Raw genomic sequence first — 13,668 nt, forward strand, 5'->3', positions numbered from 1 at the left:
GGATGAAATTGATGATTTATTCAAAATTGACTAGATCACCCTAAAAATGAATAAACTGGTCAAATGAATTGAATGAAATTAATGATTTGCTAAACATAGACTGGCTCACCTAATCGATAAAAACCCTAATTTGATACTTTTGTTGCCAACGCATTAGTCTATGAGCCTTCTACAATCAAGATTTTGGCTTTGATTCATTTATTGTATCAATAATGTGGAGTCATTCATGAATTTATTCAATTTAAGGTCCTTTATGCAAAGAATTTTACCAATTTGATAAAATGGGCCAAAAAAATGAGTATTAGAGGCTCATATTCTAATGTACAAAAGATCGCTCTATGAAAATGATCGGATCCTACCTTACCTTGTGCACTACCCTTTTGGATGATACAAAAATATAAACGTGCAAGTCTCCTTGGATTAAGTATCCGAGACATAAGGTGGTTTATTCCTATCGTGGGATCCCCTATGCGGCATTCCCTCCTAAAGTTTATGCATGATGCCAATTTATCAAAGAAATTAAATATGCAATTTGAAATGAAAACATGACCTAAAAGGACCCTTTGTATGCTAGGGTGGGCCTAAAATGATATGCAATTATTAGTCTACAAATGCAATACATCGGAATCTTAAACGTACAATAACCTATCTAGGAAGGTAGGTTCTAAAAGAAGATCGTGCCAGATCTCTTATTTCCTAGCGTTTGTGAATGCAAAAGACAAGAAAAGAAGGAAATGTTAGCTCAACACATAACACGTTGTGGCAATTAAATGATATAAAAAGCAAAAAGAAAAATAAGGAAAAAGGGGTGGAATCCCTCCCCTCGTACTTAGTGTTCCTAGTTAGGTCAGGTTGACTCTATCTTAGGGTATTTCTAATATGGATGCATGAGGTTTGGCTTACTAATGTATCTAGACTCGATAAGGTTTCAGGCTTCCAAGCCTTCAAACCAAGACGTAAAAGGTCATCAATTCTAATACCCTCGGTCGGTGGCTTGAGTGATCCCTTAGGCATCGCTATGGACGCAGAGCACACCATCCGCCTACCTAAGGAAATCGATCCTAATCCTACAAGGAAATGTGGGAAGTGCTCACGAAAAAGAAAAAATAGAGGAAAAATAATGCATGCACGTATGAAGTGCTTCCTTTTGAGGGGAAAAATTATAGTACCATCAAGTGCGGTTGAAGGTTCTAGGGTGACTACCCTCCTCCCCTAAGATACAAGCGCGATTACACATAAGTAAATGAAAGAGATAAACGCATTATTCACATACACGGATATCGAGACAATTGCGCATGTGAAATGCAAGAAAACCCTAAAAAGGAAAAATGCAACCCTAAACCTCCAAATGTGATATATAAAAAGGTTAAAAGAAGAAAAAGATTGACTAAATCAAATGGTCGGACCCTCTAAGTCCCCAGTGGAGTCGCCAAGCTGTCGCGCCCCATTTTTGAATGAAAAATAACGTGTTCAAAAAATGGATTTTTGGATTTATTTTGAGTGAAAATGATGAGTTTTTTATTTTAAAAAAATGAATAAAGAAAAATGGGTCTAAATGGGACTAAAAATGTGACGATTTTGACCAAAAAATGATAGTTTAAAAAGGATTTTTAATGAAAAATAGGAATCGCCACTTGGCATTGAGTTAAGGTGTACCAAGTCACCTAAAATGAATTTTTTAAAAAAAAGTAGAGAAAACTCTTTTTAAACGACTCCAAGTCTAAAAAATCAAGAGAAAAGTGTTCGGGAGTCACATTTGAAGAAAGGGAAGGCAAGGATAAAATCCAAGGCACCCTTTCAATCTAGTCAGAGTTAGTTGCGTGATTTAGTTAAAAGTTTTCTTATTTTAATCTAAAAATTTATCACATTTGGATGTCACTATATGAATGCAAACCTAAACCTAATGTATATCGGAAGGGTCAATATGTCTCTTCGAATTTTATTTAGTGTAGATCACATTAATTGCGACGCCCAAAAGTGATTATTCGAAGAGGTCACGAATATGCAAAAATATGATACTCGAAGAAAAGAAAAGAAAATAGTAATATACATGACCTAAAGGAATGCATCATAACAGGTGCGGGGAACTAAGATTCGTGACTAGATTTTCCCTTTAATAAAGGGAATACGAGCGTGCTAAAGATAGAGAGCCAAACTCGTCCATATCCCATATTTGGGGTGTTTTTCTCCTATCTAATCATGCAAATGTACTAGTCTAGTTCTAATTCTTAAATGGAATGTAAATCTAATGTCATGTGTTGCACATGGGGATAAGGGATATATATATAGGAAAAATATGGGATAAGAGATATACATATAAGGGAAATGTCATGCAAAATGGTAAGGACCCTGAAAAGTAGAAAATATGCATGAAATGTCATGATTTGCCATACAAACATGATCTAACGCGCGGATGTTTCCTAAGGGGCTAGCGTTGGACTAGCCCATGTCTATGAATTCTCGCTAGCATTGGACTAGTAAGAAATCGGAACAAAGGGCCACAACTAGCGTTAGACTAGTGTGGTGACGTCATGCATTCATTATAATCATATAAAACATAATAAAAGCAAATAAACACATATATCACATGAGGACCAACAGCGGGATTCTATGCCCCGAGCTCAACTCTGTGAGAGTTTCCACCAATTCAAAAGGCGTATGGATGCTAAAGTCCCTTCTCTGGGAGGCTCGGCGTTGCCGCAGGGGAAAAATACAAAGAAAAAGAGGTTCCTTTCGCTTCCCCGCACCATAGTCACTCGTCAGGCCTCTAAGGCCATCATGGATTTCCCCTCTACCCATTAAATGTTTAGCTTCCTCATATGGAACATTCGAGGAGTTGCCGGCCGAGCCTCTTGTCGACGGCTGTTTTCTTTAGTACATGCTCACAATATTTCCTTCTTGGTTCTTCTCGAACCAATGATTGATGCTTCACAATTGCAAAGTTTGATTCAAAAATTTAAGTTTAAGCTGGGATTATGTAACCCAACCAATAAGATTTGGATTCTGTGGAGAGAAGGGGTTGCGGTGGATGTTCAGGTTAGCTCCGACCAGCTTTTGCATTTAGCCATTACACATGAGACCTGGACTCGTGTAGTCTTTGGAACCTTTGTCTACGCAAAATGCACCACAGTGGAACGGAGACCCCTATGGCAAGACTTAATTTCAATCTCTCGTCGAGTGGGTGGTGAGCCTTGGCTAGTGGGAGGAGATTTTAATGCTATTGTTTCCTTAGATGAATATCTTGGCCCTGCCCAGCAAGATTTACAAGCAGTTTCGGAGTTTGCAGACACTATTGCGGACTGTGGTCTAAATACCTTGCCTGCCTTTGGGAGCCGCTTCACATGGTCTGGCATCCGGAGGGGTAGGTGGGTCTGGAAGAGACTTGACAGAATTTTGGCAAACACTGATTGGCAGCAAGCGTACCCCTGTGGTTCTGTGCAGCATTTAAGTCGCACTGGCTCTGATCATTCGCCCTTGCTCTTGCGCATGAACAATCATCAGGGTACCCCTCGGCCATCAGCTTTTAAATTTCAACAGATGTGGGTGCGTCACCCGACCTTTCTTGAAGTTGTCCGAGCTAGCTGGGAGCGGGAGGTGCAAGGCTATGGCATGTTTGCCTTCTCCTCCAAACTTAAGCGTCTGAAACAGGTGCTTAAGGAGTGGAACAAAACCACGTTTGGGGACATATTTGCAAATCTAAAGAAGGCTGAAGCAAAGGTCAAGGAATGTGAGATCCAAATGGAGGGAGAGGATTCGGATGTGCTAAGATCTCAGTGGAGCAGTGCGCAAGCTGCACTGCTGCGATGTCTTGCGGATGAGGAAACTTACTGGAAGCAGAAAGCTCGGGTTCGGTGGCTAAAGGAGGGGGATGCTAACACAAAATTCTTCCACGCTTCCCTTCTTAACAAGCGGTCGCGGCTAACCATCCACCAGATTCAGGACAACCAGGGGCATTTGCTTGAGACAAATGACGACATTGGACAGGGAGCAGCTAGTTTTTTTCCAGCAGCTCCTCTCCGGATCAGACGGGGCTAACAATGAAGCATCCGTGACCCGGCTGTTAGCATCGATTCCGTCTATAGTGACACAACAACAGAATGAGGAGCTAACGCGTCCGGTATCTATGGAAGAAGTTAAGAGAGCAGTTTTTGGGTTGGATAGTCACAGCGCGGCTGGCGTCGATGGCTTCTCGGGGTTTTTCTATGTGTCTTGCTGGGACATTATTGCTCGGGACCTATTGCAAGCAGTGCAGGAATTCTTCTGTGGTGTTCCACTTTCTAAGGCCATCGGGAGCACTTTAATTGTGCTCATTCCAAAAACTGATAGACCGAAAACCTTTGCAGAATTTAGACCTATTAGCCTTTGTACCTTCTTGAACAAAATTTTCACGCGGATCTTGACTGAGCGGTTGCAGCCCCTTATGGATGGTCTGATATCTCCAGAACAATCGGCCTTTGTTAAGGGGAGGGAAATTTCGGACAATATTCTTCTGGCGAAGGAAATACTAGAGTCCCTTGACAAGAAAGTACGAGGTCATAACCTGGTCCTCAAATTAGATATCATGAAAGCTTTTGACAGTGTTTCTTGGCATTTTCTCTCCAAATTGCTGCAGAAGTTTGGATTTAGTCATTGGTTCATTACCTTGGTCATGAATAACCTAAAAGGAGCTTGGTTCTCGGTTCTCGTTAATGGTCGAACCTATGGATTCTTCCAAAGTGGGCGGGGGGTTAAACAGGGAGACCCCCTTTCTCCTTATTTATTTCTGCTGGTTGCTGATAGCCTTAGCCGAGGGCTAAATGAGCTACTCGCCTCGACCAAGATCTCCCCTTTCGCTCTCTCAAGAGGCTGTTTCTCCATCACCCACCTTAGCTTTGCGGATGATGTGTTAGTGTTCATGCGGGGGCTCAGGTCGGATATTAAAGAAATGCTCGATTTTCTCGCCATCTATCAGGAGGGGACAGGCCAACGAGTGAATAAATCCAAGAGCTCTTTCCTTACCTCTTCTAAATGTTCAGCAGCAAGGCTGCGATCCATAACCACTTGGCTTGGCTTTAAGCATTGTAAATTACCCATCAGATACCTGGGATGTATGATCTCGAAAGGACGGCCGGCAAGGAGGCATTTTCAGCACTTGATTGATAAACTGAGGCTGAAGTTAGCTGGATGGAAGACTAAACTTTTATCGCCTGGTGGCCGGGCTATACTCATCAAGCACGTCCTTTCAGCTATCCCAAAGTATGCCATGGCAGTCTTAGAGCTTCCGAAGAGCGTGTTGAGGCAGATAGAACAGCTTATGGCTTCCTTTTTCTGGGGCGAAGCAGCTGGGAAAGAGAAGCGACATTGGCGTCGATGGAGGGATCTGTGCAAGCCAGTTGAGGAGGATGGTCTAGGTTTTCAGTCACTGGAAGAAATTGCAGCGGGTTTTGCTTGCAAACTCTGGTGGAGATTTCGTACATCTTCCACTCTTTGGTCTCGTTTTCTGCTAGCGAAATATGGGAAGAGAGAGGGGCACATCACGCAGATTCAGGAGACCACCAATGGGTCGGCCACCTGGAAGCGTATGTTGCGCTGCCGGGCCTTTGTGGAGGAGAACTCTCAATGGATGATTGCTGGGGGGACCTGTTCTTTCTGGTTCGACAATTGGCTCGGCTCAGGGGCTTTGGCTGTCGGAAAGGTTAACCTTCCCAGTCCTTCCCTCACGATCCGAGAGTGTATCAGCGAAGGGGGTTAGGACTTGGCGCCTATTGAAGGTGCTTTATCCAGCGTGGAGATTCAGCAGATTCGGTCCTTCCCTCCTTTTCTCTCTAATGAAAAGGATTTCCTTATTTGGCAGCCTAACCCGAATGGCGAGTTCTCTATCAAATCTGCTGTGTTGAGAAGGCGCCATCAGGGGGCCTCTTTACTCTCCCGTACACTCATTTGGGATCAACGCCTGCCTCGCAAGATCTCGATATTCATGTGGCGTTTGCTGAACGCGCTTCTTCCCCTCCCGGATATTCTCAGTAAATTTGGCTTTCACCTACCCTCTAAGTGTGTTTTCTGCAATCATGTGGAAACACTGGAGCATGTATTTCTCACTTGTGAAGTCGCAACTGCTGTTTGGCATCGCCTGGGGCTCCTGCTGCACTTTCGAACGGATAGAGCGGACGAGATTCTTATGCAACTTCAGAACTGGTGGATGCACTCATCTGGCAATGGCTTTGTCGCGAATTGCTATCGTTTATTACCGGCACTCATCTGTTGGGCACTGTGGAAATTTCGCAATCTGGCTTACTTTGAGGGGGTTGTTACTCCAGTGCATGTCATATTCAATCACATTGTTAAGGAGCTCCAGCTCATAGCAAGGGCCACTCCTTTCACATGTTCTACTCCTGAAGATAAACGCTGCTGGACTCAAGGCCTTGTACCTTTCCTTAAGCAGCCACCCAGGGCTCGGCTCCGTATAATCCGTTGGATGGTCCCTCCCATGGGCTACGTGAAGTTAAATGTTGATGGTTCTTCTCTTGGGAACCCGGGAGATGCGGGGGGAGGAGGCCTCATCCGGGATAGCGAGGGGAGGCTACTCTACGGTTTTTCCACTTTCTATGGTTGGCAGACCAATATGAGTGCTGAAGCAATGGCTCTCCTCGAAGGGTTACAGCTTTGCAAATCTCATGGCTTCCCCCACGTTGAGATTGAAATTGACTCGCTGACTCTCCTCGAGGTAGTACGACGTGAGATGAAGTGTCCGTGGAGGATTTGGGGGGTGGTTTGCCACATTCGACATCTACTTGAGGACTTCACCTCGGTCTTGCATCATTGCTACAGAGAGCTCAATGCTGTGGCGGACTCGCTTGCCAAATTAGCCAGCACGTCTCGTGCGTCCTCATCCTACTGTGCTACCTCTTTTCCAAGGGACATTCGTGGGCTTCTTCAGTTAGACAGAGTTAGCTATCCTTACATTCGCCGGCAATGGAAGCCTTAGTTACTATGTAGGACTGTTTTTCATGACAGGGCGTTTTAGCTCCTCTCCATTGTAATTTTCTTACCATTAATAAAGGTTTTGTTTAAAAAAAAAAAAGTCATTTAAAAGTGAAAAAAAAAAAAAAATCACATATATCACATAACACATAAGCATGATATCTAGATGCAAAACCCTAAGAAAGCGAGTAACACGTAAACACATAAGCATGCAAAACACATAAAGCAAATAAAGCCCTAACTATTACATTGGGGGGCCCTAAATACAATCTAAAGGGGAAATAAAATAAATAAATAAATACCTAACTATTATAATTTTGGCATTTAAATGCCTTTCAAATAATCAAAAATTAAATTAAGATAAATATGCAAAATTAAAACAAATAAAGTGACTAAATAAATATATAAATGAAAATAAAATAAAACATTCAAAAATCATGCAATTACACACACAAAATCACATAGGAGCACATAGGATCAAATAAAATAAAATAAAGGAGAAGAGTGTACCTCTCTTGAATTGGTTATCTAATGAAATACAATTTTCTTATTTACCCTCCAAAACAATAAAAAGGGGTCAAGGCACCACTTTAATTAACAAATAATCACAAGAAATGGAGATAAACACGGAATTGAATCAAACAAATCACTCAACTGAAAGTAAACGACCCCTATTCAACAAATTTAAACAAGTGAGGACCCAATTGAAAGAATTAAAGAAGCTCGAGGGGTCAAATCATTACCATTACAAATATTAAGGGTCTAAAATAAAGCTAAGGGCTTAAGATAAAGCCTACCAAAACCAAATGCTAAACTTCACAAAAATGAATCAAAACTCACTTGTTCCATTTGCTAAAATTAAATAACAAAAAGAATTACCTAAATCTTTTGCAAAAATCCAAATCAAAAATTATAAATCTATAAAAAATTATTAGACTTCAAATTTCTTCCTAAAACTCACATATAATCTGTCCAAAAAGCATATTAAGGCATACCAAAGAAAAATATCATGTTAAAGGGACATAAATGATTCACTTTTCCAAATTTTAGGCCATGGTAGCATTAAACCAAAATCCAGGGGTCAAAAGACAAATTTTTGAAAAGCATTCCATGCGAAGCTACGAAAAGCCTTCTTCTTCAGCAACAATGCTTCTGCAATTCGAAGTTCTCCAATGTGGTTCTCAAACACAGTCCCAAATGGACAACTAACATCTCAACCAAACCCAAATTGATCCAAAGCAACAAGATCATCAAATATTCTTCACTCTTCAACATAAAATTCTTAGACTTAAACACAAAAATTCAGAAAGAAAGAACATGCAAAACTGGAAATAAACTTTCTGCAACTGTATCATCACCATCCAAAAATCTATTCACACACAAGACTTTGTTTCCAAGTTTCGGTTCAAGCATATAAGGTTGTACAACCTTCAAACAAGATTACCCAGCATCAGCTTGGCCCTCCAACTCACGGATAAAGAAGCAAACTTTTGAACAAAATAAAATGGGAAGAAAGGAATGGGAAACAACAAGGACAGCATCCATGCGCAATTTAAAGGAAAATCAGCTCTAGTTAAGTTATTCACATATCTTGCTTTCCTTTTACAACAAAACAAAGTTTCATTCGTTTAGAACGCAACCTTGCTCAAACTAGGGAAGACGCAGCCTACATAGGCAAGATAACAATCCCATCAAATAAACAAGAACCCAACACTCATTAGACTCCATAAAACCATCATGAACCCATGGTTAAACATGCAACAAAGGAGATCTAAGGTAGAGAGGGGTCAAGAACATGGCTTTCCAAAAATTTTCATATAGCCGAGCCACCAGTCGAAGGTTTGTTGCAACTTTGTTGGGTTTTCCTTAGGCATAGCAGGTCGTCAAAATAGAATGAATTTCTGTATGAATCACCATTGCCATACCACAAAACATAGAGGAACCGAAATATCATTCAAGATAGGCCCATGTAGACACCCTTCATTTTCACAGCAAAATAGTAAAACATCAATCAGGTCCCTCGCTCTTAGGAAAAGCAAGCAGATTCTAGGTAAAACCCATCAGCAAAGAACCATATAGCATGGAAGCAAATAAACAGCAAAATGAAGCAACTTTAGACTGTAAAACGCAAGTAAAACGCAAAGAAACAGCAAAAAAAGAGATAGGAAATTTTACAAAAAGCAAGGGGATAGATTAACAGCAGTTAACTTGCTACCAAACCCGTGCTTTTCCAGCGATGGTTGAAAACAATGATGGTGGCGGTGGGTTCCTCCTCTGCTCCGTAGTTGCTACTGGTTCCAGTTACCCTCTCGTTCACAGCTTTTTCTTTTCTTTTGTTGGGTTTATCTTCTCCCGAAACTCTCTCAATCTCTCCCTCTCACTCTATATCTCACTCTCCCGTTGCTTTTTCTCTGTTTGGTTTTTCTCCTTCCCAACTCTCTCGTTGCTCTCTTTCTCTCCCTCAACCCGTAGCTACTCCTCTCAACCCTAGCCGCCACCCCTTTTACTCTATTTCTTGACCTTTTGTTCTTTCTTTCTTTGCCTTTCTATTCTATATATGTGGAGCAATGTTGCCAAAACCTATTTTCAAGGGTGCAGATGAACCCTTGTCTTGCTAGTAGATTCGTAAGCCATTTGATGGCCTCCATTCCAGAAGTTTCTTGATCAAATCTAAATGGATGAGGTGTCCTTGTACTGGAGCTTAGAGGAAACCAATTGCATCAAAAAAATGCTCCCAAAATGCCAGCTTGCAAGTCTAGTACTGTTTCTGGTTCACGGCTTCAGCCGAAGAAGAAGACGCGCACATGAGGATTTTTTTTCTTTTTTTTTTCCAAAATTGATTTTGACGATTTTTCTTTTCTTTTCCTGTTTTTCTAATAATAATAATAATTTTTTTCAAGAAATAGAAGTGAAACAAGAATAAATAAAATTCAAAAAAAATGAACAAAAATATAAATAAAATGAAGGAAATAAAATAAAGATAAATAAATAATAAAAAGTAAATAAAATGAGAGTGAAATTTTTGGTGTCTACAGGACCTGCAAGAGAAAGAACAAATAATGCCACCACCATTCGACCCGTCTAACTTTCAAGAAATGTGTAAACATGAGTATTATGATGTTCTCCCCTCGATACTGCAAAAACTCAACTTTGCTATGTAAACTGTATCAAGTTTCGTTGACTTCCAACGCTAATGAAGTACAACATTTGGTATCCAGGGACTTTCAATAAATCAGAGAGATTGCCTTTTGATAAACCCAAAGGGATAAATGAGACCATGAAACACAAGAAAAATATTTTATTTACACAAAAATGATGAAAATCCAAGTAACATGAAAGCACCGATTTACCTTTATTGATAGAAAATTGATTTTAGAGAAATGAACCTGTACACTCAAAAGTTTATGTTTGATGAACCAAAACACTTTAATTCTCGAACAAAATGCCACGTTTGACCTTTTGGATATCGTTCCTTCAGAGTTCAATGCTTGGCAATAGAACCACAAAGTAAAGAGAAATTCCAATGAATTGAGTCTCCAGCCATTTCATTCCAAGCTCACTTTTCCTCATAAAACCCTACCTTAGCGCCCTTTCAGGTTTTCACTAAGACTACCCCCACCTTTTATTTCCTTTTCTTTTAGTTTTCTTTCATTTTTCTCTTTTTTTTTGTTCTTTTTGTTCTTTTTTTCCTTTTCAAAGGTGCCTTTTCGAGTTTTCACCTGATGAACAGATCCTGCTGATAGCCTTTATCAACTCAGAAATGTATTTTGAGAAGTGATGGCATCAGTGTGACAAACCTTCCCTTGCAAAATTGGTGAAGGTGTATTGACATCATTTGCCAGTTAATTAGAAAATTTCTTGATAGAGTTATTGCAAAGAACATAAGTCAGGACTTTCGGCTTTTGTAATGGGATCTAGTGGGGTGCTTAGAAAAGTTAAAGCTTGAAAGTGGATTTTATAAGTGTTTAAATCTCCTGAGATCGCATCTTCATATTAACCATACTTAGGATTAAACTAAAATTGCCCTAGTTTATTCTCAACCGAGATTCTTTTCTTTAATTTCTCTTTTCCTTTTGTTCTTCTATCACTTTTCACTTTTTGAGGCTTCTCTATCTTTTTTTTTTTTTCAACTCAAACTTGCTCCCAGTTCATTCTCAATTAAGGTTCTTTTTTCTTTCATTTTCCCTTTTTTTCTTTTTTCTGCCTTCTGCAATTCCATTCATCTTTTGAAATTTTCAAAATTTTGCCCCACTTTATTTTTAACGGAGGTTTTCTTTAATTTTCTTTTCCTTTTGTTCTTCTATCACTTTTCACCTCTTGAGGCTTTTTATTTCCTCTTGTTTTCAACTCGAACTTGCTCCAGTGTGGGGTTTGCGATCCTCAGGGGTTGCCAAATGAAATAATTTATTCTGAAGGTTCAAAAGCGATAACTAGGGATAGAATGTTTAATTGAAAAGGAAGAAGGCCTGATTTTCATTCTATTCCTCACATTAACCCTAAAAGGAAATTTTCATTTATCAGATGAAGAATTTCTTACACATATCAGAATTGATCGACTGAGGGAAGACTTATCCATCCATTTCTACGAGAACAAATGCTTTACCAGGCAATACCTTCTTGATGATAAAAGAACCTTGCCAACTTGGGGCAAACTTGCCTTCGGCCTCCTCTTGTACTGGCAAAATCCGTTTCAACACTTTGTCTCCTTCTTCGAATAGTCGTACTTTGCCCTTCTTGTTGTAAGCACAGGCCATTCTCTTTTGATAGCACTGACCATGACAAATGGCATTTAGCTACTTCTTATCAAGTGACCACTGATTTTTGTTTCCTTAATCTTGATCCCAATTCGGCTTGAATTTCTCTTTATACCCTTCGGACCTCTTTGAAACATTTTTGGATGTCTCTTCGCTAATCCTCTCATAAATCCAAACTCACATTCGTGAGATATCAAGATTGCTGCTACCAAATTTCGGAACAGTGATATCCAAAGGGTTAGAGGATTTTATTCTTGGCCATTTGAAAAGAATGCGTAAGTAACATAGTATATATAAAACTGTACATTTTATTGAATTTCAAGATAAAGACCAAACTTAATAGCATGTTACTTGTTGAACAAGACGTGTCTTCAAAAGCCACTTCATTCAAAACTATTTACAAAACATAGTTAAACAAAAGACACACGTTTGAATGATTTTCATGAATTTTAAAAAAAGACACCCCCAAGTTTATCTAAACTCTCTTCAAGAAGGAGGGATTGCGCTAGTTCGGAATTTTCAAGTTTTCTCATTGGGGGTAAATGCCTCAAAGGTGGTGTGATGAGGTACTTGAGAATCTGGGTAATTCTGGGGCATTTGAATGCTGGTCGGGTTGACTTGGATGTTATGGGGGTAAGTATATGGAAAACTGGAAGTGGGGTAGGTGAAATTCTCTTCGGGTATGTTTGCAAAGGACAGTGCAAACATAATTTGGATATGGAATAGAGGAGGTGGTTGGTGTTCTATTTTAGATTGGCTAATAGGCATGGGATCATGTTGGATACCACTACTGCTAGCAACCAGTTGGTCAATCATGCGCCTTTGGGTTGTCATTTCTACGCTCAATTCATTGAATTTGTTTAACATCTCGCTCAATTGAACTCCCAAATTTATAGTGTCTGCTGGAGGTGCCGTGGTGATGATTTCGGACGTGTACTCATGTTTATACAACTATTTCTCGAAGCTCGACTATGTGATCGTGTAATGATGGAACTTCTTTGTGTAGTTATATTTGCAATTACCTGAAAATTTAGAAAAAATCCTTTTTAGATTTCCCTCTTGATTAATTGCTAACAAAAAGAAAAAGAAAAAGACAGGGGTTAGTAAAAATTAAAGTAATTCGAATGCATGTCCTATTGAGAAGCCCTTTTTGTGCCAAGGGTAGGCCTAGAATGAGAATACAATCCTCTAGGGTAGGCACCATACAATACCTGATGAATCCGATCAACTTATTGATATTCGAGTGAAAAATAATTTAAAAAATTTGGCCAATTGGAGTGACAAAAGACATTTGTCCTAACAAAATGAGGACAAAGTCTGAACGGATTGATTACTTTGATTGACACATAAAGTGATGTGTGAAAGAGCCTACTCTTGAAAGGATTGCAATGTTTCGACTAGTTTATTCAGTGAACTTTAGATCGAAGCCCTAAAAGAGAATAAATGGGTTAAATGGATCGGATGAAATTGATGAACTTTGCTGGATCGCCCTAAAAATGGGTAAACTGGTCAAATGGATTAAATGAAATTGATGATTTAGCCAAAATTGGCAGGATCACCCTAAAAATGAATAAACTGGTTAAATGAATTGAATGAAATTGATGATTTATTCAAAATTGACTGGATCACCCTAAAAAATGGGTAAATTGGTTAAATGAATTGAATGAAATTGACTGGATCGTCCTAAAAATGGGTAAACTGGTCAAATGAAATTAATGATTTATTGAAAATTGACTGGATTGTCCTAAAAATGAATGAATTGATAAAATGAATTGGATGAAATTGGTCAAATGAATTGAATTAGATTGTCCTAAAAAAAAGAATAATCGGTTCAAATGGATTGAATGAAATTAATGGTTTATTAAAAAAATCGATTGAACTGTCGGCCCGTTGGTAGTTTCAAAAAATTTCATTGCAATGCATTAGTCTATGAGCCTTCTAAAATCAAGATTTG

At 39.4% G+C, this 13,668-nt stretch overlaps 1 protein-coding gene across 1 annotated transcript; it reads left to right on the plus strand.

The window, feature by feature from the left end:
• Positions 1–2,916: 2,916 nt before the first annotated feature.
• On the plus strand, positions 2,917–4,035 carry LOC113696713 (uncharacterized). Its single transcript, XM_027216092.2, has one exon. It carries the CDS (start codon positions 2,917–2,919, stop codon positions 4,033–4,035), a length of 1,119 nt encoding a protein of 372 aa, XP_027071893.2.
• The last annotated feature ends 9,633 nt before the right edge of the window (positions 4,036–13,668 follow it).

The sequence above is a fragment of the Coffea arabica genome, chromosome 6e (genome assembly GCF_036785885.1).
Source record: "Coffea arabica cultivar ET-39 chromosome 6e, Coffea Arabica ET-39 HiFi, whole genome shotgun sequence".
Taxonomy (NCBI): domain Eukaryota; kingdom Viridiplantae; phylum Streptophyta; class Magnoliopsida; order Gentianales; family Rubiaceae; genus Coffea; species Coffea arabica.